This window comes from Chrysoperla carnea, chromosome 5, assembly GCF_905475395.1.
Source record: "Chrysoperla carnea chromosome 5, inChrCarn1.1, whole genome shotgun sequence".
Classification (NCBI taxonomy): domain Eukaryota; kingdom Metazoa; phylum Arthropoda; class Insecta; order Neuroptera; family Chrysopidae; genus Chrysoperla; species Chrysoperla carnea.
In genome coordinates, this window is record NC_058341.1 from 8,054,109 (window position 1) to 8,079,687 (window position 25,579).

A 25,579-nucleotide genomic window follows, 5' to 3' on the forward strand; every position below is an offset into this window, starting at 1 on the left:
TATATTGTAACACTTAATTATTTTTTTTTTTTTACAAATTCATAAACAATGAAATATTTAACAAGTAATTGTATTAAAAAAAATGTAAATTACATTTTGAGGTTATGTAATAATTTACTGTCAAAGTGTTATAACTGATATTATTCACTAATTACGATTATGAATGAATCATATTTTTAAAAATGTTGAACGAGAGGGCACGTATCGGACAAATGTTATACAGTGTCTTCAAGCAACAATTGTTCGATTCCATATTTCCTTTGTTAGGGTAGCCTTAAGATTGTTGATAAAATAGCCATGAATCAGTCAAAAAAAATTCATAAAAACTCCTTGTTTTGATTTTGAAAAGCCATAAAGAATTTTCTTTGTTGAAAGTATGAGGAGTGAAGTATTATAGGAGCGGATTTCTTGATTAACAAGTGAAAACAAACAATTGTCTGAGTTAATTGTTGAAATACCATGTATAGACAGTATTGATTACTCTATCATATTACACATACATACATGTTACACATAACTGATATAGCCATAACATACATGCTATAATTTGCACATAATTTGCGCTCTCACGGGTAACCACTGATGTTACAAAAAAATGTTTCAAATAAAAGTGGTTTATGTTTTTATAAGGAATATTTTTTATATTTAAACTTTTGTTCTATCTCTAACGGTTTACAAGATGGACCCTACGGACCCAAGACCCAATTGACCTAAGTTGCTCATTTACGAGCTTGACCTCACATTTTACGTCCTCAGCACGTCATAAAAATTTCAGCTGGATATCCCTTTTCGTTTTTTGAGAAATCGTGATGACAGACGACAGACAGACAGACAGACAGACAACCGGAAATGGATTATGAACACCTATACCAAAATTTTGTTCGTAGCTTCAATATTTTTAAGCGTTACAAACTTGGGACTAAACTTAATATACTATGTATATTTCATATATACATAGTATAAAAATAATAAATCACTTTTATACTTAAAATTTGTTTAATTGAATTATTATCTTGTTTTTAGATATGATAATATTTTAAATCTAAATTGCTTCAAAATTTTTTAATATTCTATAATATAGTATACAACTTCGGTAAATTTCAGCGGTATTTAAATCGTAAGACTTCTTCAACTTATATTCAGAGAAGTCATCAACCCATGGTTTTGTGTAGGTACTCGAACTGTAAAAAAAAGCAAATTGTTAATAAAAATTAATCGTATTTGTTGAATATATATAGATGGATCTTATATGAAAGTATGAAAGTTTTAAATTATTTTAATTCTTAATTTGTGTTAATTAATACTCTCTTTAATCATTAAACCATGGAATTTAGATATATAATATACCGGATGTCCCAGTAACTGTTCATACAGTAACTGTTGCTATAAGATCTTAACTGTACAGAAATTATTATCGTTCTGTGATAGCCCTTTTATAGTTTATGTTAAATTCAAGTTGAACGAAATTTCAATAGTGTCCTGTCCCATCAGGCCACTCGCAACTCGACTTAAATTTACCGCTCACTCTATTGGGATTTCGTTAAGGGCGACCACCGTAGCCCTTTCTGTAAATTTATTTATCTCATACATTACTTATAACTACGAAAAAATTTATAACGGGTTCTACATTAACAAAATAGGCAACCGTCATTTTCATGCACGAAGCCTTTTGAAGTTAATTAACGGTATTTTGAAGCAATAATTTCTTGGAATGTAGAAATTTAGAATGAAAAACTTAAGATTTCCTTATTCAGAAATTTATGCTCTATATATCGGGAACACCTTGTATTGATTTTATGCAATCAGAACTATATTATTCTAAAAAGTATAGTATACAAATTCTCTGGCATAGCCGAGTAATAACGTTTCCATTCAAAACATGCATTTTTATTAAAATTTTGCTTTAATTTTAGTCAGATCAAGAATCGAACTTGGTCTGCATAAAATATTATACCAATTTTGTCCATGTTATTATTGTCGTCATAATTTAAAAGCCTTTAACTCCAAACAATTTTCAAATGCTTTTTTCTAAGCAATTACCGAATTTGTGTCTTAAAATACACTTTTTTATGATATTAGTAACTCAAAACTTTTTCAACTTACGACCGCAGATTTCTCTGTAATATTATTATCCATTTTGATTCAAAATTTAATGAGGTGGAAATTAATTAAATTCATACTTTTTCAAAAACTTTTAATACGAAAAATTAACTTAAATTCACAAGGTTTGTTTAGTTTTTTTTACAGAAAATAGGTGTTATAATATACATTATTTTTTAAACTTAATTATGAATGCTGTGTTTAATAAAAGTTACGATTATTAAATGATGGAGGACCATAATTATATGAATTCGGATTGTTATAGTTGCCTGGAGGTTGTTGACCCATGTATCCTCCACCAACACCTGGTGGTCCATCATAATTTTGATTCGAGTAATTATTACCAGACGGAGGGTTATCGAACTGTTGTTGTGGGGGTATACCAAATTGATCATATGGATTATTAAACTGATTTCCTAAGTTACCGCCATTATTAAACGGAGGATTTCGATCACCGAAACCACCAATATTATCATATAGATTTGGTTTTGGTGGGCCCTGTTGGAATGGTGGACCTTGTTGGAAATTTGGATTATTTAAAGGAGGTCGCTGTTGGAATGGCATTCCTGGTTGATTAGAATTATTAAAATTGGAGTAATTCGACGACGGTAGATTATTATCGAAATTTGTATTTTGAGAATATGGAGGAAATTCATTTCTAGAAGGTGGTCCAGGTCGATTGTCAAAATCTCGGAATATATTTCCTGTACCACTATCCATGGGTCGATTCATTGGAGGTCGATTATCATGCATATCTATAGGTCGATTAATTGGTCGGTTTTCATGAATATCTATTACAGGTCGATTTATTGGTGGTCGATTATCGTGTAATAAATTCGATGATTTTGTTGGCATATCGCTTAAAACATTTGATGCCGATGTAATTGCATTCGATGAAATTGCATTTTTCTGACCTAATTGACCCATAATATTTGCAATCATTAATTTTGCATCTTTTAAAACTACATTCGGGTCAATTGCACTGCTTGATGTTGACTCTGAAGATTCCTTTTCCTTATTTCGATTATTTTCATCTTCTTTATCCTTTAAATTTTTCGATGCAGCCTTAAAAACATCTTCATATGTATAATCGTCATCTTCGTCTGAGTCAATTTTTACAAAGCCCGAATTATTTGAGTTTTGATTAAATTTATCGGGTACTTCTGGTTTATGAACGGGCGATGTTATATCAACAACGTCATTACATCGTTTTGAAAATGGACTTAAGCTTCGTGAGGATTGTGATGGTGCAATGGATTTTTGTTCAGGTGATGGACTTCGTACTTCACGTTTTTCTTCATCTTTACTTGCTTCTGAGGCAGCTTTTGATGGTTCTAAATTTACAAATTTTCTTAAACGTTCAACTCTTTCCGGTTCATGCGCTTCCAATTTTTTTAGATATGAAATTAAACCATGTTGTTCATCTGTTGATAAATCTTTGAAATTTTGCAATAAAGTCTTTAAATCAGAATCAGATAATCCGTCCATAGCACTCGAATCCATTCCTTGACTTGATTGTAATGTTAAGAGTGCCGATGAAGTCGACATAGCTGTTGATGGGGTGATTGTTTTTACTTTCTCCGTTTCAGAATTTTTCATTTTATCGACATATTGAGCAGTAGTTACATTTTGTCCTGATGATTTAGCTTGTGACATAGCAACGACAGCTCCGATCAATTGTTCCAATTCAGCTTGTGTAACATTTGTACGACCTTGTGTTAATAAAGCAGCCGTTATTTGTTTAGCAATTGCTTCTTTATCAACTTCCCCGATTCCAGGTACACTTAACGGTTTTGGTTTTGAATTATTTATCTGTTTTAATGTCTCCTCACGTTTCCGTTTTCGTTCCGACGATATATGTAATAGTGACGCAATACGTTTTATAGCATTTTTCGCTGGTTTTTCAGCTTGTGGTTCAATCAATCCAGCTAATAATTGTCCTTTTAATTTTTCTTTAACTGTTTCGAATAACACACAATGTACATCATTATCCAAAAGGGTCTCTGCACTATTCGCTTCTGTTTTCTCCATTGCTAAGGCAGTCGATAGCATATCAATAACTTTTGGACCTAATGAGCCTAATTTTTCTTCCAACGCAGTTAACAATCGTAAAACGGCTACGATATTTAATTGTGCATCGTCATCTTCAGGTTCCTCATGCCTTGATTCCATCATATTATGTGACATATATTTTTTGGGCCGCATTTCTTGCATTCTTTGAGGATTGTAGTAATCACGTTTTGAAGGATATCGATCCATGCTATACGCATAATCTGATTCCCAAGGACTGTGTGATCGTTTACGTTCATATCGATCACTACGCTCTCTTGATACGGTCCGCCGTGATTGTGGTTTAAAATCATCATCTTTAACGTCTTCAATAACGATGACATCGTCAGATGAACTTGCTGGCATGTCATTTGATGGACCTCCAGGTTTTCTGGCACCTATTTTAAATTTGATTGGTTGTGGTTGTTCTTCAGGTAAGTTTAATCGTTTTCTAAGTGCATCTTTACGTGCTTTTAACTCACTTTCATGCATTTCTTTCATACGTCTATTCCAAAAATCAATCCATTCTGGTTTAAAATCATGCTTGGATGGATCTTTATGTTCCGCTTGTAATTCTTTATAGCGTCTATTCCAAAATTTTTTCCATTCTTCAGGATATTGTGGGTGTTTTTCAGGATTTTTTTCATGATTACGAAGTACGTGTTCAAGTTCATCTTCAATTTTGATAATACCCTTTTTATATTCTTCCCAACGAGCAGCTTCTAGAGATAATTTCTTACGAATACTTGAATCAGTTTTTTCACGCGCTTGAACGTAATCGTTACGTTTCCACGGGAAACGTCCAGACATAAAACGAGCTCCTTTTGGAGGCGGTGATTTGGATATAGAACGTGATTTATATCTACGCCTAGATCGAAATCTTGAAAATGAACCACTCCTTGAACGTGATCGCCGTCGGTCTCGTTCGTATTTCTCATAAATTTCACGGTCACGTGTTCGACGTTGAACTTGATCGAATTTTGACGAATGTTCAGGTGATGAATCACCACTGAACGATAAACTAGATACTGAAGATAAAGGTGATTTATCAGATCGGCGGGTTGGATTTCTGTTGTTAAAATTAGGCCGTTGTTTGTTTTTGCCTAAAAAAAAGGTTTTATTAAATTTATAAAGTATAGAATGGTCCACATTTTAGTTACAGACAAAATTTCACTATTGTTATGAAAATTCAGTTAATTTAACTATAGATTATAATATATTTTGGTCTCATAAATTTCAAAAATAGACGCAAAGATATTTAAGAAAACGTCAATAAAGAAAACAATGGAAAGGTAAATTGCCCCAAAACCGCGTGCAGAAGGCCGTGCGGCACTTTCCGGAATCGAAAAAATTCTTTTTTCTGTTTTTTACAACGAAAGGCTATATAAATAAATAGCCTTCTTACAAAATCTGGATTACTGACAACTAAATTGTGGGATATTTTGTGTATCTAACATTTTAACGTACCTGGGGCATTTACAATTGGTGGTGACGGACTTCGACGTTTAGTAATTTCAGGCGGTTTACATCCTGGTATTGGTTTAGATGGATCGTGATTAATCTGAGCTTGTTGATCTTCTGTATGGGAAAAAATTATTTTTCAATATCCAAAAAATTAAATTATATTTAAAAACATTTCCGAAGTATCAAACTTACCAGGCGATTCAAAAAGTTTTTCATGAACAAGTTCTTCTAACGTTTCACCATATTTATCAGAGAAATGCACATCTTTCACAACAATTTGCGTGTAACTCTCACGTTTACGCTCAAATGAATCTTTATCGCAAGCATGTGGTACTAAACGTCCAAATCGTTTTTCAATATATTCAGCAATCGATGTTATTAAACTTTGACATACTTTCTTATATTCTTTACACAAACGATACTTTTGCATTTTTTGGTTAATTTTTGGAAAATGACTTTCAATAAATTTCATACGATGATTAAAACTATTTAAATGTGCCATAACTGTACGTGGATCACCACGTTTATCGCATAGAATACAAATATAATGCGGTTCTTTATCATCGTAGCTATGTAACTCAAATAAATACTCCAAGCCAATGAGCGGCGAAGAAGTGAAAGCATCTAATTTCTTTTGTATCTCAGCAATACCGCGTACTTCACCCTCAAATCCAGGCGGTACAGGTTCCCCAGGTGCCAGGCTCATTTCAAGCAACGTTTGATGCGGCGGTGGCGGTAAAGATTGTTCTCGAAAATTTTCTGGTGGGTGTGCTTTTGTTTCCACCATAACTCGTGCATGATCTTTTGAACGTTCATGTTTGTATATTTCACGAGATCCCAACACGGTGACTTGACATGCATGACAACGCCATTGTGGTCCCCGTTCGGTTGGTAATACCGAGAATACTTTGCCATTTGATCCATCTAATAGTCGTGCATTCACCCTTAACAGACGATCTTCAACTATTTCCTGTAAAATATAAAGTATTCTTGAGACTTGTATAAACTGAAAAATTTGAATAAATAAATTCAATTCAAAGTTTGTTGATGAAATTGATATTTGCTGAAAAAAAAACACCTGAAATATACACTATAACAGCACTCCCAGCTGCGAATGGGATAATGAAGCATCTGCGATGATCTGATGCGATCAGCGCTGAGGAAATTAACACTCCACGGTTGCATTTCTCACATTGTTTTTTGTTTAAGACTGTAAAAAGCCGAACAAGAAATCTACCAGAAAATACTCGAATATCATCGATCATATTTGGATTATTTCCACAACTCAAATCATTCAGAATCGCCAAAGATGCTTCAATTGACCCTTCTTTAATATTTTTTCTTGTTCACAGAAATAATTACTTTCGTAAGCTTATTTTTCGTTACTGAGAGTACTGCTTCTATCAATCTGGAAAAGTGATCTGAAAAATATTAGAAACAATTCGATTTACTTAGAAAAATATTATTCTGTTGAAATTATCGTATATAGAAGATTTGCCAAAAGAAATTATTTTATTAAAATACAAAAGATAAATACATTTGTGAATTTTAGGATTAATTTATTTTGATGGAGGGTGTCATACACAAATGAGAAGAATATTCATTTTAATTTTTAGCTCTTACAAATAATACTTACCCTTTATAAATTTTTAAGAAAAGAAAAACGTAATTCCAAAAATAATACCTGTTCACATTACAAATATATAAACTTCATATCACATACTAATTTTTAAAGATAATCCCACTTATTTATAATCTTGATAGGGACGATTCCAGTGTATTCGTAAAATATATCACTTGAAACTAATGCCACATTTAAAATTGAATAATTTCAAATATGCGATTTTCAGTAAAAGTTTCTTCTACCTGTTTTTAGCGAAAGTAAGTTCTCCCCGACTCAAAGAAGACTTTTTTAAAAATTTTCAAAATAATTTTTTATTTTTGCTGTCGATTCTATAGATTAAATTTAAATTTAGCGCCCTAGCGTTTGCTGCATCAATTACTTAAAACTTAATTTCAATTGATATACGTCTAATATGTATCTAAATCTAAGCTAATGAGTAAATGGTTATCCATACATGTTAATCTCGATTGTGAACTATATTCTCGCCAAGAAAAGTTTCTATTTAATATTTTTCGTAGTGACAGGGTGTTATTATTAGAGATTTGATAAGGACTTAATTAAAATGCACTTAACTGTTTCCGTAAGTTTCTAAACTGTACTTAATTCATCTGACGTCGAGGGCAGCACTTACTCTACGTAAAAATCCTGTGTTTGGGATCACTGAATTTAGTTACTAATAATACAAAATTTAAGAATACTTACCGTTTTGAAAAAAACCTAATTTTGAACAATTTTTTTTTTTTTTTTTGAAAGAAAGTTTTATTCTTTCTAGAATTCATGTTTGATTAACATACCTTTAATTCTTCATCTTCTGTGTTATTTTTTCGATCCATTTTGTTGGTTAGTCACCAAATAAAAATTCACGCACACACTTTTTTAAATCACACTTGCGTCAAGAAAATCAGAATCACTGCGTACGCTTAAAAAAAGCACTCCGTATAATTTTTTATTTGTTTGTTCTAAAGACGCCACTTTAGAAACAACGCCAACTGTAATAAAAAGAAAAAAACACATACTTTTAAAAATTGGATAATTTTATAAACGTAATACTCACCCCTTCTTAATTTAAAAACTATTTAAAAGCGAACAAAAGTTTTAAATCAATTAAAAAAAAATTGTTTTTAATTATCCTCTAAGTTTTCTTTAAGATACGAAACTTACCGTTTTATCAGAAATTTTCAAGAAATCGGCGAAATTTTTTATCACAAGTTACACTTAAGTTAGTTTTTAAGAATTGTTAGTTTCAAATCGTTTCGTATTTTCAGCCAGTGACAAATATTTGCATTTTTTGAACGTTTTTACATACTCAATGGTTTTCAAACGATATTAACATTCGACAAACATTGGTTGCATCTAGATGAATTGAGTGTTCGATAACGCTGAATCAGTATCAGTGCCCTATATATAGACAATCCATTTTTTTTTAAACAATACTTTGGGATCGGTTCTAGATCAGCGTTACCGAGAGTACTCGGTTCTGTTAGACGCAGCTATTGTGTACGTACATATGCCAAATAATTGTCCCTAATAACATCAATAATCTGACTACAATTTGCTGTAAAACCAGGTCCGAAATCTCATAATCTTCTTGCAATCAACTTTCAGTTAGATTCCGGGCGTAAATTTACAGCAATTTGAAGTCGAGTTAGTCGGTGCTATTGAGGGAAATGACCATTCCCAGACATTTTCAGATTTTTAAAATTCTCCAATATGTTCAGAATTTGAAGATTTTATAAGTAATTCGACACTCCGAGCTGTAATTAGTGCCACCATATTCAGCCAAAAATTTATTTTTGACAATTAAAGGAGAGAGCTACATTTTGCATTCCTCTTTCTAATAATAGCAACTTTCCGATTGTTACGTTGTTTGATCGATATAATGTCGTCATTATGAAAATAAATATTTTAATTGGAATATAATATGAAATAACTTTTTTTTCTTTCAGTTTATCTAAATATTTGCGATTAAAATTTTCCCTCACAAAATAGATTACGAACTTTGTAATCTTATCAGCATAAATTGATATAAATCGATTTCTCAGATAAGTTCGTCAGTTCCCACTAAATAATTATTGGTAGAAAGAAATTTATAAAAACAAAATTAATTTTATTATGTGCAGAAATTTTGGATTCTTGATGAAAATGAAAAAAAAGTTACAAACACTGAAAAAATTTATTGATTACATTAAAAATTAAAATACAGTTTGTTTTCTTATCGTCAATATTGAGGTTTGATTGACGATGCCTTTCTTAAAACTTAAGTAACCTACCTGTTCAATAAATATTCACTTTATATACATACACGAACATTTTTCAAAAAAAATTAAAATCAAAACAAAACTTAAAAACTTTAATGGGAAGCGACATTTACAACCGATAAATGAGAAATATATAAACGAAAATATACTCCGCAAATTTTAACAACGAGCTTTTACATGCAAAGATATTTCTGCAATTTGAAGGACCTCAAGAACTTCTAATTCTGCACTCCTTGATAAGTAGATCAAAAATCTCCACTGGGCCTATGGGGCAGGTTTTACGCCGTTTGTGTCTGTGGCACAGGCACAAAGGAGTTAATATTCGGGAATTTGAAATATGTTGGGAAAAAGATTTGCATCTTATGAATAAAACTGAGAGGTGAATTTGTCCCATTTAAATATCCCATATAAATATTTGTGCGGGGCATTTTTGGACAGATCTTTAAATATAAAATTATCTTTGGAGATTCTTAATTTACTTATAAAAAGCACTTTTATCAGAATTCATAGTTTCGGAAAGCTCTACAATTGTAAACTTTATATAACATTTAGGGGTAACCTTTTTCAAACCTCCATGCAAAACGGTAAGTGATGATGAAAAATTTTGTTATATACTCTAAAACTAGAAAGTACAAGTTTTTAGGTAAAAGTTTAGGTAACATTATGTTCCTTTAATATGTCATTCTATGCCTTTTACGATGTCATGTCATGGAAAACTCAACGAAAAATATAACAACTTCAAAAGCAAAGTTTTCATGTGCATTCCTTAAGCAGAAAATCAACTTCCTTCTTGATTTTAGTCAAGTATTGTCCCTTCTCATATTTGATTCCGATCAACTCAACCCCAATACTACCCCTTTCTCTTATTTATAGTTTGGGAATAATGGATTGTGTCGCAAGCAGAGCATGTACAGAAATCTATGCAATTTCTATCCGTATATAAGAAAAATGCTCGTCACAAAACACTATCACACACATAACGCTATCAAAATTTCATTGCCAGACCTCGTTATTTCGACAGAAAAAAACGGAATGTTGAAAAAGCTTTTCATCGAGAATACAAAAACCCACTGTCAGATATGTAGGAGTTAAGCAGCATGAACCGTAAAATCTCCGAAAAATTATTGACAAAATTCAATAAGAGGACTCTGATTTTCACCGTATCGATTGAATCGCTATATATAATGCGATTTTTCAATGATAGTAAAAAATTTAGAAGCTATAATTTTATTCCTTCGTTATTTGAGCTTATAATGTAACGAAATCAGCGAGCTCTATGGATGGAATAAGTTGGTCTTTCAAAACCGAAGAGATAAACGTGATAACTACCACGGTTTTCAGAAAATTTCTAAAATATATTTACATGAGACAAACAAATTGTTGAAACATTTTTTACTGAAAAGCAAAAAATGCCTCTTCCATAAGAATCAGAAAACCTGTCAGTATTGATTTTATACACACACATATTTTAGAAATAAACATTTGTAGACAAATTTAACAAAAAAAATGTAATAATTTGATAATTGTAAATAAAATTTATAAAATAAACTCACCGAAAATAAATTAATTCTTCAATAAATTACTTGCAAAAGTAAATTTATTCAATTGAATACATTTTAACAGCATCCATTTTCTTCTTGCTTCATATTTCAATTGACATGTCATTAAAAATGTATTGTATCAAAGAGTAAGTATGTCAATTTGTAAAAAATGTAAGTATTTTTCAACTGTATTGTTCCTCTAAATAATCTTAGAATCTTATTTTCCGAAATTAAAATAGCCAGTTTGTAATTAGATTAGAAAATTTAATGAATTATAAGGCAACTTTTGTTCTGTATTCTGCATACATCACAGACTTGTATACAATACATAGACATAGACGTACATATAGACAGACGACAACGAAAAACAGCGACAAAATTTTCTGATTTGTATTAAAAATACCACAAAAAGGTTTCGATTTGGACACACTCTCTGACGTAATTTGCATTCGTAAAATACAAAAAAATTTTTTTAACTATGGAATTATCACTTTTACTAAGTCACTTGCAAAACGAATAACAACTTGTTAAGTTCGGCCGTTCATAAATATCCTAACTTTTTAAACTTAAAAGTTAAAGGACATATACAAAAAAATAGACTTTGAAACAAATTTAATGTAAATATCTGTTAAGTTATAAAACAAAAATTGAATAATTGTAAACTATGTTGAAATAATATTAGTATCCAATTGTTACCGTCTACATTAAAATAGTTTTAGAATTCACTTACCTTACCATGATGATCCTCATTCCATAGACCATATAACGCAGCAAACTGCACATTTAATTACAAACACTAAACACTATTAAGTATATGAAAATCACTAGCTTTTAATATTTTTCATTTTAAAATTGTTTTTAAAGTTCACAACTTTTTAGTCAAACGAAAGACACTAGTACTATCGTTCATTTATTTTTGAATAGTCGATAATGCAGATCACAATCGATAATACAAAACTAAATTTGAAAACCCAAATTGTCGTTATTATGTTTTTTCTAATACAAACTTTATAATTTATCGAAATAATATTGTCTTTTAGAAACTAAAAATTTTAGATATTATTTTAAACAGATGTTTAAACTTTTTGAAGTTTAAAATTATTCTTTTAGGTGCATAATAATATATAAAGCTGCTTGATTGTTAGTGGTTGCTTTTAATAGTTTTATTTTATTAACTTTATTTTAATTTTACACAGACTGTAGACACAATTTTATTTATAACTATTAAATATTATTATAGATCTGTAAAAAGCTCAATATTTTAAAGTTTTTTTAATTTTAAAATGCACAATATAATTAGTAGAAGAAACACTGATGAATCTTAACTTCAGAAAGACGCTATACTTTCATTTGTTTTTTGTACAAATTACAGGGAGATCATGGCGGGAATTTTAAAAAGTAACGAATCAAATTGTAAACTTATAATATTCGGTAGTCAAACAAGCTAAATCATCAATTCCCGAAATAATATAGTCATTTATAAAACTTACTATAAATTTTGAAAAGAAAAGAAATTTCAAACCTTCGGATAACCTTTTTTATTAAAATTAAAGGTGTTTTAAATCCTAAAGTCTAAAAAATTAAAGTTGTAAAATTACCCGTTGACTTATAGTTCTATTTACTTACCTTTATCTATATTATTTGCAGCTGATAGGACCCATTTTTTTTAAATAATATTTTGAAAAGGGGTGGTTCTTGGTTGACTTATTTTATTTTCGGCTCTGATTAAAAGTTCAAGATTCCTACCTGTAACCAAAATTGACGAAGGGAAATATAATAAAGACTAAAAAAAATCATGTACAGTGTTGTAATTATTTCTTTTTTATTTCTTAATTATAAATAAATTGAAATATAATAAACTAATTGTATTTGTATTATTCCTAATATACTTATAATAATAGTTTTGTGTACACTGTACGGGTTCTCACATGAAAATATTATAGAATCTAAAACAATTTTCATGTAATATTGGAACCAGTTTTTCTCTTTTTTTGGGAAATATAAAATGTGAAAGTGTGTATTTCGATAGCAGAGGATTATATAATATTTTCATATTGAATTTTCTTCATTCATGTCGAAAAGTGTACAAATAATTCTATTATTGTAAAGAACTTAAAATGATTTTTGTTTTTTTATGAAATTATTGCATAATAATTCTAATGTCGAATTTAGGTTTTTTTGTTGTTGTCAAGCTTTTTCTTTTAATTTGGAAGATTTTTGGCTATAGGAAAACTCTGTATTTATTTCGTATTTTATCACTTTCTTGTTTTTTTTTTGTGTACGATTTATTTTGAGCCCGCGAATACAAATTACACAAAAAAATACTAAAACACTAAAAATAAAATCTTTATAACAAGGCTATTTCACAAGTTCACTCCTAAATCTTTAGTTTTTGTACTTCCAAGTTTTGATTTCAACATTTTATTATAATCTATATATGAATCATATTCACTGTATGGACTAGAGCTGCCATGATGGTTGTTTGGATGGTTTCTTTCCCCTAAACACTTGATCAAAAGTTCTACTTCAGTTGTTTCATATTAAGTTCAAGCTGCCATTTCAATTGAGTTGAATAATTTTGGCAAGATAGACCGTCTTTGAATCTCGTAAGAGGTGGATGCTTTTCGAGTCTTTCCATTTCCTATTCATAGATTTATTATTAACCCAGTCGTAAAGGTCTGAGAATAATAATTCTAGATTTGGTCGTGGTTCTTGATCCACATCAAGATGAAATTTGTTCGTCCTTTACAGGAGGAGAGACGTTATTTTTGGTGAAGCAGACGGCTATAGGAGCAGCTTGACTACCTGAGCAGACAAAAACCCAGTGCTTTATGCAACCCATTATATGTTTATCAAATGGCGTATCGATCCAGTAATGTTCCTGATTTTTTTCTCTTAGATACATTAATCTATTTAAGATTATAAAATTCATGAAGAAAAGTGTTTAAAGCACGATTATAGAGATCAAAATTGAACATTCTAATTATAATGAGCATATTCTTTTAATTAAAAATCGGTGTCTTTTTTTGGTTGAAACATGACCCTGGTAGTATATTTCGTATTTAGACATTCAATTTATATTCTAGAAACATTTTTTTTAGAAAACCACGAGAACACAACAAATAAAAGCGAAAAGCCTAAGCTGAGTACAAATGTATACGCGGGCAATTAAAAAAATTAACTTGTCACTTCTTTATTTCAATTCATGTATGATGTATTTCGAAAACTTGAATCATCTCTAACGGTTGAACAATTTCCTTTGTTTTTTAAATGCGTGTTTTTTAATGATTTGTTTTTTTTTTTTTTTTTTTTTAAATATTTAAATACTAGAGAATTCATATTATTATTATTTTTTGTTAAATTTGATTTCTTGCACAAAATACTTTTTTATTTTATTCCTAGTAATGTAGTATTTTTTTTTTACTAATTTTTAAAGAAATATTCAATTTTTTTTACACGTGATTACGTTTATTTTATTTATAATATTTTGGATCGGAGTGTAACATGAAGATAATTATTATTAAATATTTTTTTTTTTATTAATTTTTAATTTATTACTCTATCGTTTATTTATAATTAATTATCATGTATTATTTTTTATTTTATTTTTTTTTCATTTACAGATCTTTAGATTCATAAAAAGATTCTTCATTCGTATTTTTAATTTAGGACTAGTTTAATTTTATATACATTTGAAACTTCTAAAGTTCTTATTCAAGGATCGAGGAGAGAAGCCTTAAACTTAAAAAATACGAGGGGAAGTTTTCAAGTAAGATGTGATCAGTGATCGAATTATATACTAAAATTTTGCACAACTACCTAATCTTGGCTATAGGTTGGATTTATTTACCCTTATTTAAATTAGAAGGCTGAATTTGCTTGCCTATATTTAAATATTCTACGAAATCGTAATTAAACTATTCTACTAATTTTCCGATTGTCTGATAAATTGATGCAACTTGTATATTTTCCTTGGGTTAATTCGATGACTGCCATGAAATTTAGCGCTAGAAGGAGCGGACTGGTGGTAAGCGTTCCACCGGGAACTTATAGAAGGGTCGGCTAAACCCGCAAATAAAGGTAAACGGATTTTACTGACAATGATTTCACCGCCCCTGTGCCAATGTCAATTTCTACCGCAATAAGCTTGAAACTGTTCAGTTTCTCTTGACTAAAAGAAGACCTAATTCTATTTTTAATTTATTTGAGACAACTTAAATTTGTATTTCAAACCATTCACGGAGTAAGTGTCAACAAATGCGTAATCACTAAACGCGTCCTCAAGCGCTCTTCTTGTTAGAACGTAACCAACGGATATTCACCAGACATATTTTGCGTTCTGCTCAATATTCTGGATGAAACAACCATTCATAAAAGTCAAACATCAAGAAAACAGAAATGATTCCGTTTATTTACATTTGGAAATTTACGACATAATCATGTCAGTCATGAATTCGGGATTTAGTTGCTTGGTTTTTGTTACCGAAGAAAAACTGTTAAATAATATTACGAAAAAAAAACTCACCATGTATTCTTGAAAAAAGGATTTCATTGAGGATCATGAAGGGGTAAGGAATTCTTCATGGTTGAAGGAGGATTTTTCAAAATAACATTTCTATTTCTCAAATTCATTGAAACCCCAAATTGAATAATCAGTCCAATTTGTTCCATTTGTTTAACGACTAACACGGAACTCTTAAAAACGTTCCAATACGCACGATATTCAATCTACCTACAACATTTAAATATTTACAAAATGAGTTAAAATTTTTTTTTTTTGTAAAAATAATTTGTGATGATTTGTCATGTTCCATTTTTTATTATTTAAGCGGTGCAAATTTTTTTTGTTTGGTAGTGATTTGAGAATTAATTTATTTCCAATAAAAAATTTTGGGTGTACATGTATAAAAAAATAAATTGCAAAAATTAATAAATAGGCACTTTAATGGACAATTATTATGATTCAAAATATTGATTATTTAAAAAAATTGATACAAGGCCTCATTTTTTTTCAAAGGGGAAACTTTAGAGCTAATAGTTTATAAAATTTGGACTCTTTTCAAATTCATGGATGAAGTTTTTTTTTTTATAAAATAAAAAATGCTTTGCGGGCAAAAAGTAAACAATTTACTTCATTTTTTAACCCTCGACGCAAAAGAAATGGTGTTATAAGTTTCACCGCTATGTGTGTGTGTGCCTGTCTGACTGTGTCCTCGTAGTTCCTAAACGAATGACCCGATTTTAATGTTTTTATTTTAGTTTGAAAGGGAATTGGATCGAGAGTATTCTTAGTTCTATGTTCCAGGAAAATCGGTTTAGATTGGAGAGAGATACAAGAAAAAAACCGCATTTGTCGGGGGCCATTTGTTGTGGAAAGTTTATGGATAAAATCATTTTCAATTCACGAGGAAAATTCAAGACAATCACGATTTTCTTGCTAACACAGCAAGAAGGTTTTCAAAGGTTCAATGTGGCTTATTAGTAATTTGACGATTTGCTCCAATATAGGTCAGCATTTTTTAAAAAATAAATCGAGAATTTCGATGATTTAGAATTTGTTTTGTAAAAATTACGAATGAATAAAAAATGAATTATTTTTCCTCAAACTTGGGGGAAAAAAAGCTCATTTTTTGAATCTTCATGAATCATTGTTTTTTTTTTTTTAGTATACAAATATTTTGGGAGTATTTGACGTATTTGTATTATTTAAATTACAATCCGTAGTACATACTTGTAATTATAAACAAAATTTAACAGTTTTTGAATTTTATTTGTCTCCTAAAGAATTTCGTTTACAAATTATGGTTTCCTATACGTACATTTTTTTCTTCTAAAAAAAATTCCATTTTACACTTTCAATAAAATAAAATAATTCAAATTTTAATAAAATCGTTTGTAATTTATTAATCGTTGTTTATAATAATCAAACCCGATGCTGCACAATTTATTTCAAAGGAGTGTTCTTGCACTTTCTGTTACTGGCTTCTCCTAAACAAAGTTTACTATCAATTTGTAAGTCACAGTTTTTAATTTCTCACTTCGGTGACGGAAGAAAAACCTAATATGAAGGATATTCTTTTTAAAAGATAAGAATTACTCTTAGTCAGTCAGTATGTGACGGTTTTCGAAGCGGAAATCTTCGCTCAATTGAGATATTCCACAATTTTGAATTTATAACAAAGTATAGCAAAGTTAAACCATTATGGCTATCAATTTGTAAGTCACATTAGTTCACCATCCCTGAACTAGGAAGAAAGAAAATCCATCTTTGTTGCCACTAGTCGATAAAATTCTGTCGCCTTTGAGTTTAGTTTCTGAGTGCTAGATCCTATTGATTCTATCTCTGCTCTCCTCGAATGAGTAGAGTCTGTAGTTTCATTTGCTTCTAAAAGATGTTGTTACAAATCTTCAAAAGATTTGTAATCTTGTACTTAGTAGAAGGAATATGTTTAAGGAGAGCGCAACCACTAGCGACTTGATTCTGCGACATGCCCCTTGACTTTCGAATAACTAACATAGAATTTGTTAAATTAATTTTACAAAACTAGTAAATCTTAAAAGAATCGTAGACTAGAATAAAAGTTCGTATAACCAATACGATATATTGCAAATGGAATTATTGATCAAAGTAAAAAAATGTACAGATGTTGCCATCTGTTTGTATTCATTCAGACTTAACAATAATAAGGTGATTATTTTTTGTTTGATTTTTGCTTCATAATCTATTTTTTTTTTTTATGAAATGACTATGTTTTTTTTGTAAATTTTTATTTTTTTATCTACACTATAAAATTGCAACAAAGTTTTTTTTTTATTATTTTTTTTTGTTCTAGTATTAATTAATAATAATAATAATAGAATAATAATTAATTATTTTCCTTAAGTTTAAATTTTTTTTTGTTGTAATTAAAAATGAAATATTTATGTAATTATTTATATACACATGTGATTATAAAAAAAAAAAGATGAAAAATAAAATAACACAAGATAAAATATAATTTAATTATTAATTATTTATAAATTATTTAGTCGATTATTTGCTGTTTTGAAATTACTTAAGATTTTTTGTTGATACAATCCTAAATGAAATCGCCCAAGAGAGAGTCTAAATTCTGTGGCTTGTTTCATTTCGGTTTGTATCAGCTATGCATGCATGGTCAATTTCCAACATATAATGTCTGCGAGAAGTGTTTATTATCTGCTCCGGCACCAAAAATGACCTCAACCACAATTAACGTTTCGGTTACACGACCCTTTACATAATGGCACGTTTGTTAGGGTTACATAGAGCTGTAACGGGAAATGATTTAACGTCCGAACTCTAAGAAAGCAGAAGCTTACTTAATATTCCAGGTCCGTGCACACGGGGAGAGGGGATGAATATAATCCTGTAAATACAGCCATTTATGAAACACACTTCCTGACTGGATAGCTGTTTCGACATTTTTTGACGTTTATTGATTTTTGATATTGATACTATCGAATTGGCTGATGTTGCAAAACATATTTGAATTGAAAGAAGAGTTCAGAAAAATTTTCAAAACCGTGAGCGAAATCTGTGGTGAATACGGAAGCTAAGGCCTTGCGGAAGCTAAGGCTCACGTTAAACAGGCTTAATGCTTGAATTCACAGACTGCGTTACTTCAAATTTACGTGAAAAAGTTTACATAGTTCGAATTGGATAAATCTGAAATTAAAAAAAGCAGGAAGGAAACGACAACTTCGTGTTCAGATTTACAACGATTAACGTGTGGTAGGTCACAGCCATGAAATATTTTTTTTATTAAATCTCCGTTTTCATTTATTTCGAAAGTGATGCAATCCCTTTTTTTATGACACATTCTTACCAACTTAATTTTAGCTAATATCACAGCGCTATTAATTAGAATAGAGACCTTTTGGACTGAAACTTTACAGTGAAATATTGATGAAAAGCTCATTGTCATAGATAATAATAGATAATAAATAAGAATTGTTATTAAAAAAAAAGCTAGCAAAAATATGTTGGAAATTACGAAATTTATATACAAAAAAAAAAAATAAATCGATACTTTTTAGTATCGAAAAACCAAGTCTTAATAGTAATTTCAAAACTTCTTGGAATTTTTTAGTAAAAAATACAATTTTTTTACCACTAAAAAAATGATTTTTAATTTTTTGAAATACAAAAAGTAAAACGTAACAGATATGTGTGAATCAAAAATTAATTAAAAAATCATCATATCTCACACACAATCTATTTAATAACTACAGTCAAAATCGGTTATAACAACATCGCTTATAATGACGAATCGGTAATTACGATGAATTCAATGTCAGATTAACCCATGCTAGGGCTTATAGGCAATGCAATTCTCCGAGGCCCTAGATAGCATCGTTTTTTTCTTAGACTTCATAAATTAAATTGGGACCCTTCCCCTTGTGTGGTATCCTTTTCATAAAAATTTGTCTCTCCTCTCTATTTTTTTTACTCTTTGTAAATTAACTTGACGCCTTTTTCCTACAAATTTGTCTTTTTCTCTTTTAACCATTCCCCGGGGCTTATAAGCCACTACCTACTCTGCCCAATGGTTAACCCGTCAATGGTTAGTCATCTAAAGCGATCAAAATTTACTATTTTGTACATTATTTACAAAAAAGTTTAGGTTAAATTGTTGATTTTAATTTTAAAAATTGTTATCGAAACCCGTCGATGATTCGTTACAAAAAAGGCATCATACCTTTTTTGTAACGATGCCTTGGGCCTAGGGCGGGCGCCATCATCAAATCTGGCACTGGCAACGACCGTCAACAGTTATAAGGATCGTCGTTATATCCGATTTTTGACTGTATAATTAAATAATGAATGAATTGATTAAATAGACAATAATAATTGCTACTAAACACTTAATTTTTATATAAATATTTAACTTGTATTTTTGTTTATTCATTATTATTTTATTTCTTTATTTAAATTTGTAAATAAAAAATAAAAAGCAGTTCACACTAGTTTCTTTGGATTTAAAATATCGGACGATTTGTTGTAAATATTAGCAGTTGTTTTGTGTTGTATAAAGAACATTTTAACAAAGCGGTTTTATGTGTGTGTTTTTCTCTGATATCTCATCGATTGATTTTCCTTTCATTTCATCGATTTTGGTTTTTCCATGTACGCTTTTGATAACATGTTCTATGAATATTATTTGTGATTTGAAGAACACACGTGTGTTTTTGTTGTTTCCAGGGGGAATATATTTTTTATATGGTGATATTCGCTTGAAAAAACATACATTTTCATTGTTCTTATTAATTATGGTCTTCTTTTGAAATATTATTTAATATAATACACAGGCGCGTAGATTTTTTGTTTGAAGATTATTGTTGTATTTATTATTTTATTAAAATTGTTTTTAAATTATTTACTAGTTGATTTTTTTTTTGCTATATTGGAATTTTAATTCTGGAAATGAAAGAAAAAATGGAATTAATAAAGAAATTTAATATTTAAATTAATTGAGTATATACTTTATGGTGTTTTCAAGTATTTGCGGATTCAGTTTTTGGTCCAAGGAGTGCAACTACACCTCGGCTTTCTATGGATACACGCTTGGCACACTTTATGGTTTTTGCATATACTCAATTATTTTGAAATTTGGAAATATTATAAACCAACCTTATTAAATTTAAATGCAATTTAGATTATGTATATATTTTCTACCGCATTCCATTATTCTCTGCACCCGATGAATTCGTGGGTTCTGTTGAGTTAGTTGCATTTGGTGATGGTGCTGTTGCACCACCATGACTGCTCTCATATTCCATTACTTCTTGATAAATTAACTCCTTCCATTGTTCAACAGTATGCTCACGTTCATCGACACTATGATCGTAAGGCCCGGCAGCAGGCTATACAAGAAAATTTTTATTATTAAAAATTATAAAAGACGTAACTGAAAAAGTTAAATCGAATGATAATAGAATCTAGCACAGAATCTAGGATTCTACTTCTAAATAGAATCCTAGATAAATATTTATCTATTTTTAGCTAAGCGAGAATCAAATCGATTTCAATTTAAAGGTCGATTAAAAAAACCTATAAATAAAAAAACAATGCCAAAATTACAACAAATTCTATAAATTTTTGGAAATATTCCGATCATTATTGAAGTTTTATTATTAACTGAGATGAATTTAATTCTCACAATTAACTACTTGAGAAGAAATTGAGTATTTCTGTTTACAAAGGTAGTGGAAGGACTTTGATGATGGGACTCGAGGCCGGATAAACTATTAGTCAGAGTAGGCAACTGCCTAGAGGCCTCGCATCGATTAGGGGCCAGCGAAAGAAAATTTAATTAGAAAATTTGCATCCTCAATTTATAATAGATATTAAACACCCGCGTCTCATTTTACTCACTTCCCTTTATTAACTTGAAAAGATCTGATGATCTTCAAACGGCTGAAAAGGGCCCCGATAAAGTAATTCCTTCCATTGTTCAACAGTATGCTCACATTCATCGATGCTATTATCGTAAAGACCGGCAGCAGGCTATTCAAGAAAATGTTTACAATTAAAATTATAAAAGGTGTAAACCGTTAATGATATACGAATCTGCCACAGAATCGAATGCCCCCTCTGAATAGAATTTTTTTTTGATGCGTTTACCTTGAATATTTATCGGATCAATTTGAAATTTTTGGAGAATATACTTAAATATATTTACATGCAGGAAAAATCTATTCTTTGAAAATTCTAGCTGGATATAACCCCTTAAGGTTTGGAAAATTTGAATTTAAATGAGAAACTTACCGCATTAACTTCACCTTCATCGTACCATACATTTATATATGGGTGTAATAAAGCATCATCAACACTAATTCTTCGTTCTGGATCAATCACCAACATACGTGATAATAAGTCTCGGGCTTGACTTGCTTTTAATCGATTATGTTCTGAGCTATCTGATGGAAATAATACATCAGGGAAAAGTCTTTCAAATGTATAACCAGGATAACGTGGTCGATTCTCCACATAGTTGCGTACAGTTGGTTGTAAACGTGACATAAATTGTTGTGATGGCGTTCCTAATTGTTCTACAAAAAACAAAAGAAACACATTTTAAAATACCTATCAGAGAAGATGCGTTGGTTAATAATAAGAGAGGTATCCCAAATGGGTCCCTAGCAAATAGATCACGGGGTCTTTTAAGTCCTCCTTTAGAACAACCTGTCACCCGAAGGCAAGAGATTCTCTGCTGGGATTTCTCCCATGATTGAGGAATTCAAAGTTTCGGACCCAAGTATTCTAAACCTGACGCTTTGCAGATTTCTGTAAGTGCAAATAACATGTATAGAGGTATAGAGGCTTCTATACATGTTGATTAAGTTATTTCTATCGTAATTGGGGCTTTTTCGAGATATCGTATGAGTTTTCGGATATATTGATGTGAAATACTTATGCTTACCTATAATCTTATTCCATTGATCAATATGATCAGTACCAGGAAATAATACACCACCACGTATCATTTCACCCATAATACATCCAACCGACCATATATCCACATTCTCAGTATAACCCATACCTAAAATAACTTCTGGCGCCCGATAATATCGCGTTACAACATACGGTGTCATCATGAATGTTGTACCGGCTGTTCGTGCTAATCCAAAATCTAATATTTTTAGTGTACAATCTGATTTAACTACAATATTACTAGGTTTGAGATCCTGGAAACATAAAAAGATTTTAAATTAGTTTTTGCTTATAAAGATTTTGGACGAATTTTTGGATAAATGATACTTACTCTATGAATAATTCCTGCCGAATGTAGATGTTTTATTCCACAAAGCATTTGATATAATAAATAACTCATACGCTCATGATCTAAATCCATTTGGATTACTTGACACAAATTTGCATCCATTAATTCCATTACCAGGTACACATCTTGAAATTCTTCTAATGATCTTTGTGGAGTAAACGCATTTAATAATCCAATTATCTAGAAAATTTTACAAAATTACATAATTTGGAAGATTGATGAACTAAAAACATACTGGAAGATGGTAACAGATTTTACTCAATAATTTTCTCCAAAAAATTAGTAATTTGTGTGGTTTTTGATGTATTCTATTAAAAACCTGTAACATGACGTGAAATTTGCATGTGGAAAACGTGAATAACAGATTCGAATTAGCATTTTTTGGGGGCTTTCCACTTTCTTGTCTTTTTCAACCTTTATTTCTATGGACTTCTGATGGTAGGATCTATCATAGACTTAATTCAGAAGTTCTGGACAAGAAATTTAAACCCACTTACCCCTCGGGACTCATACCCAATAAAAGGACCTTAAGGTCAAATTTTGAAATTCCCCAATTTTCGAAAATGAATATGTTCTATATAAAAAATTTCAAGCAGTTTTCGGATGAGTTTTAGAATTTCGAATGTAAAACTTTTCTAGGAGCTTCTACTTCCAGGACTGAAAAGAACTAAGAATGGAAAAAGACTTTTGGGTTTACTTCTACATTTCTGGAATGTAAATTAAAATAAAGCACTTATAAATTTTACTTACATTTTTATGATTTACTAATTTCATTAATTTGAATTCTCGGTACGCCCTTTTCGCATGTGTTACATTTTGAAAAGGCCTACTTAGTTTTTTTATTGCCACATTTTGCTGTGTTATTGTATCGTATGCCGCACTGTAAATAAAAATAAAAACAAATTGAAATAATTGACATTTTTTTGAAATTTGATTACCTATGACCTACGAAAAGCGAAATTAAATTCCGTAGGTAAACTGATAATAATCTTTTTCTCCGGAGGAATGCAAGTACGGAGTGTGTGACGAAAATTGTTCCAGATATTTATTTTGTTCTAATTATTTGTAAATCGTAAAAGTAACGAAAAAAAAGATAGCTCATTTGACTACGAGATAAATATTGCTTGATTTTGATCCGAGAAATCGTGCATCGAATGAGATTTTTGATGATATATCAGAAACCATACATCCAATCAATAAATAAACCCGATTTTTGAATTTTTCTGGTCAAAATTGCCTTATGTAATGAGTTTTATCGATATTGGAAACAAAAATATTTTTTCGATTTTTGGCGATTTTTTTAAGGGGTACCCCTTTGCAAAAATCGAAAAAATCGAAAAATTTTTTTTGCTTCCAATATCGATAAAACTCATTACATAAGGTAATTTTGACCCAAAAAATCCAAAAATCGGGTTTATTTATTGATTGGATGGATAGTTTCTGAGAAAATCGCTCTTCGTATGGAATTTTGGGTGATATTTCAGAAACTACGAATCCAATAATGAAATGAACCCGATTTTTGAACTTTTTGGGTCAAAATTACCTAATTTACTTAGTTTTGTCGAAATTGAAGACATAAAATTTTTCCCGATTTTATGCAATTTTTTTAAGGGGTACCCCTTTGAAAAAATCGAAAAAATCGGAAAATTTTTTTTTTCTACAATTTCGATATAACTCTGTATATAAAGTTATTTGGACCCGGAAAATTCAAAAATCGGGTTAATTTGATTATTGGATGGATAGTTTCTGAGAAAATCGCTCTTCGTATGGTACTTTAAGGGGTTATAAAAATCATTGTGTTGGCAACAATTTTTCGTGACACATCCGGTATATAAAAGATAGAAATACAATAAACTATAAGAAATAAAATTAACTACAAATACCAACAGAAAATTTTTTATATTAAAAAAAAAGCATGCCTCTAATAGAAAGGAAAATAGATGGGGAAACAATGACAACAAAATTTCAAGCCACTTGTTACAAATATGCCGATCTCAAATTGGTTAAAATACGTAATTATTGACAGGAAAATTATGGTCAAGACGTTACAGGCTTTCTTAATTGATCATTTAAACAAAATTCGAATTTAACAAGCTCGTAATTTGACATTTTGTCGCCATTCTTGTAGTAAATAAAACGACTTGAAATTCGATGTCAGTGACTCCCAATCTAAAAGCATTTTTGAATAGAAAATGTACTTACCACACCATTCCCTGTGCACCAACCCCTTTTGGTACTAAATTTGAATATCGTTCAGGAACAACGAATACCGTTTCCCCAAGCGTATCTCGAAATACGTGACGATTAAAAATCATTTTATGTTATGTAATATATTTTCCTTTTTTATATTATTTATTTCGATATATATATAAAAAAATATATTACACTTTATAGAAAATAAAAAATTATAATAAAAATACAATGAAAAACTACGAAAATTTATATAAAAAAAAAAAGGAAAATTCACAAAAGGTGCAACAACAAAACTAAAATTAATTTTAAATTTTCCAACTTGGTTTTTTTTTACTCATGCATGAGTGCATTCGATATAAGCGACAACAATTTTCAATTTATAATAAAAACACTTGATTAATAGCTGCGAAAAAAAAAATAAAAAAATCAAATATTAAAATAAAAAAATAAAAATTTGTTTTTGAGGAATATGAGAGAAAAATTTTTCTTCTATGTACAAAACTATTTAGTCCAGAGTCAGTGGAGCAAAACATATTCCTGGTGGAA

The 25,579-nt window shown here is 30.0% G+C and overlaps 2 protein-coding genes across 4 annotated transcripts in view; both read right to left on the minus strand.

Moving 5' to 3' along the window:
• Nucleotides 1-2,230: 2,230 nt before the first annotated feature.
• Nucleotides 2,231-11,256, minus strand: LOC123301527 (uncharacterized protein CG7065-like). Its single transcript, XM_044884295.1, has 5 exons — nucleotides 11,049-11,256; nucleotides 8,032-8,226; nucleotides 5,806-6,583; nucleotides 5,617-5,727; nucleotides 2,231-5,252 (listed from the first exon to the last, which is right to left on the minus strand). Exons 2-5 carry the CDS (start codon nucleotides 8,068-8,070, stop codon nucleotides 2,302-2,304), a joined length of 3,879 nt encoding a protein of 1,292 aa, XP_044740230.1. The 5' UTR covers nucleotides 8,071-8,226; nucleotides 11,049-11,256; the 3' UTR covers nucleotides 2,231-2,301.
• An 8,003-nt stretch (nucleotides 11,257-19,259) lies between these two features.
• The window catches only part of LOC123300041 (stress-activated protein kinase JNK), a 137,597-nt gene continuing 131,277 nt past the window's right edge, over nucleotides 19,260-25,579 (minus strand). Inside the window, exons 1-7 of one of the 3 annotated variants that reach the window (XM_044882507.1) lie at nucleotides 25,043-25,187; nucleotides 23,591-23,720; nucleotides 22,823-23,020; nucleotides 22,481-22,745; nucleotides 21,826-22,109; nucleotides 20,689-20,921; nucleotides 19,260-20,475 (exon numbers count right to left, since the gene is read on the minus strand). In XM_044882507.1, coding sequence (XP_044738442.1) covers nucleotides 20,730-20,921; nucleotides 21,826-22,109; nucleotides 22,481-22,745; nucleotides 22,823-23,020; nucleotides 23,591-23,720; nucleotides 25,043-25,155 — 1,182 coding nt within the window. In that variant the 5' untranslated portion in view covers nucleotides 25,156-25,187 and the 3' untranslated portion in view covers nucleotides 19,260-20,475; nucleotides 20,689-20,729. Of the gene's footprint in view, nucleotides 20,476-20,688; nucleotides 20,922-21,422; nucleotides 21,565-21,825; nucleotides 22,110-22,480; nucleotides 22,746-22,822; nucleotides 23,021-23,590; nucleotides 23,721-25,042; nucleotides 25,188-25,579 lie in introns of those variants that run through there. The other 2 variants (XM_044882506.1, XM_044882508.1) reach the window with 2 other exon arrangements.

Coding starts and splice junctions, on each gene's coding strand:
- LOC123301527 (XM_044884295.1), bottom strand. CDS start 8,070: ATGGATCGAAAAAATAACACAGAAGATGAAGAATTAAAG. Junction 6,584..8,031: donor CAGAAGATGAAGAATTAAAG/GTATGTTAATCA, acceptor TATATTTTACAG/GAAATAGTTGAAGATCGTCT. Junction 5,253..5,616: donor ACCAATTGTAAATGCCCCAG/GTACGTTAAAAT, acceptor CCTTTTTTTTAG/GCAAAAACAAACAACGGCCT.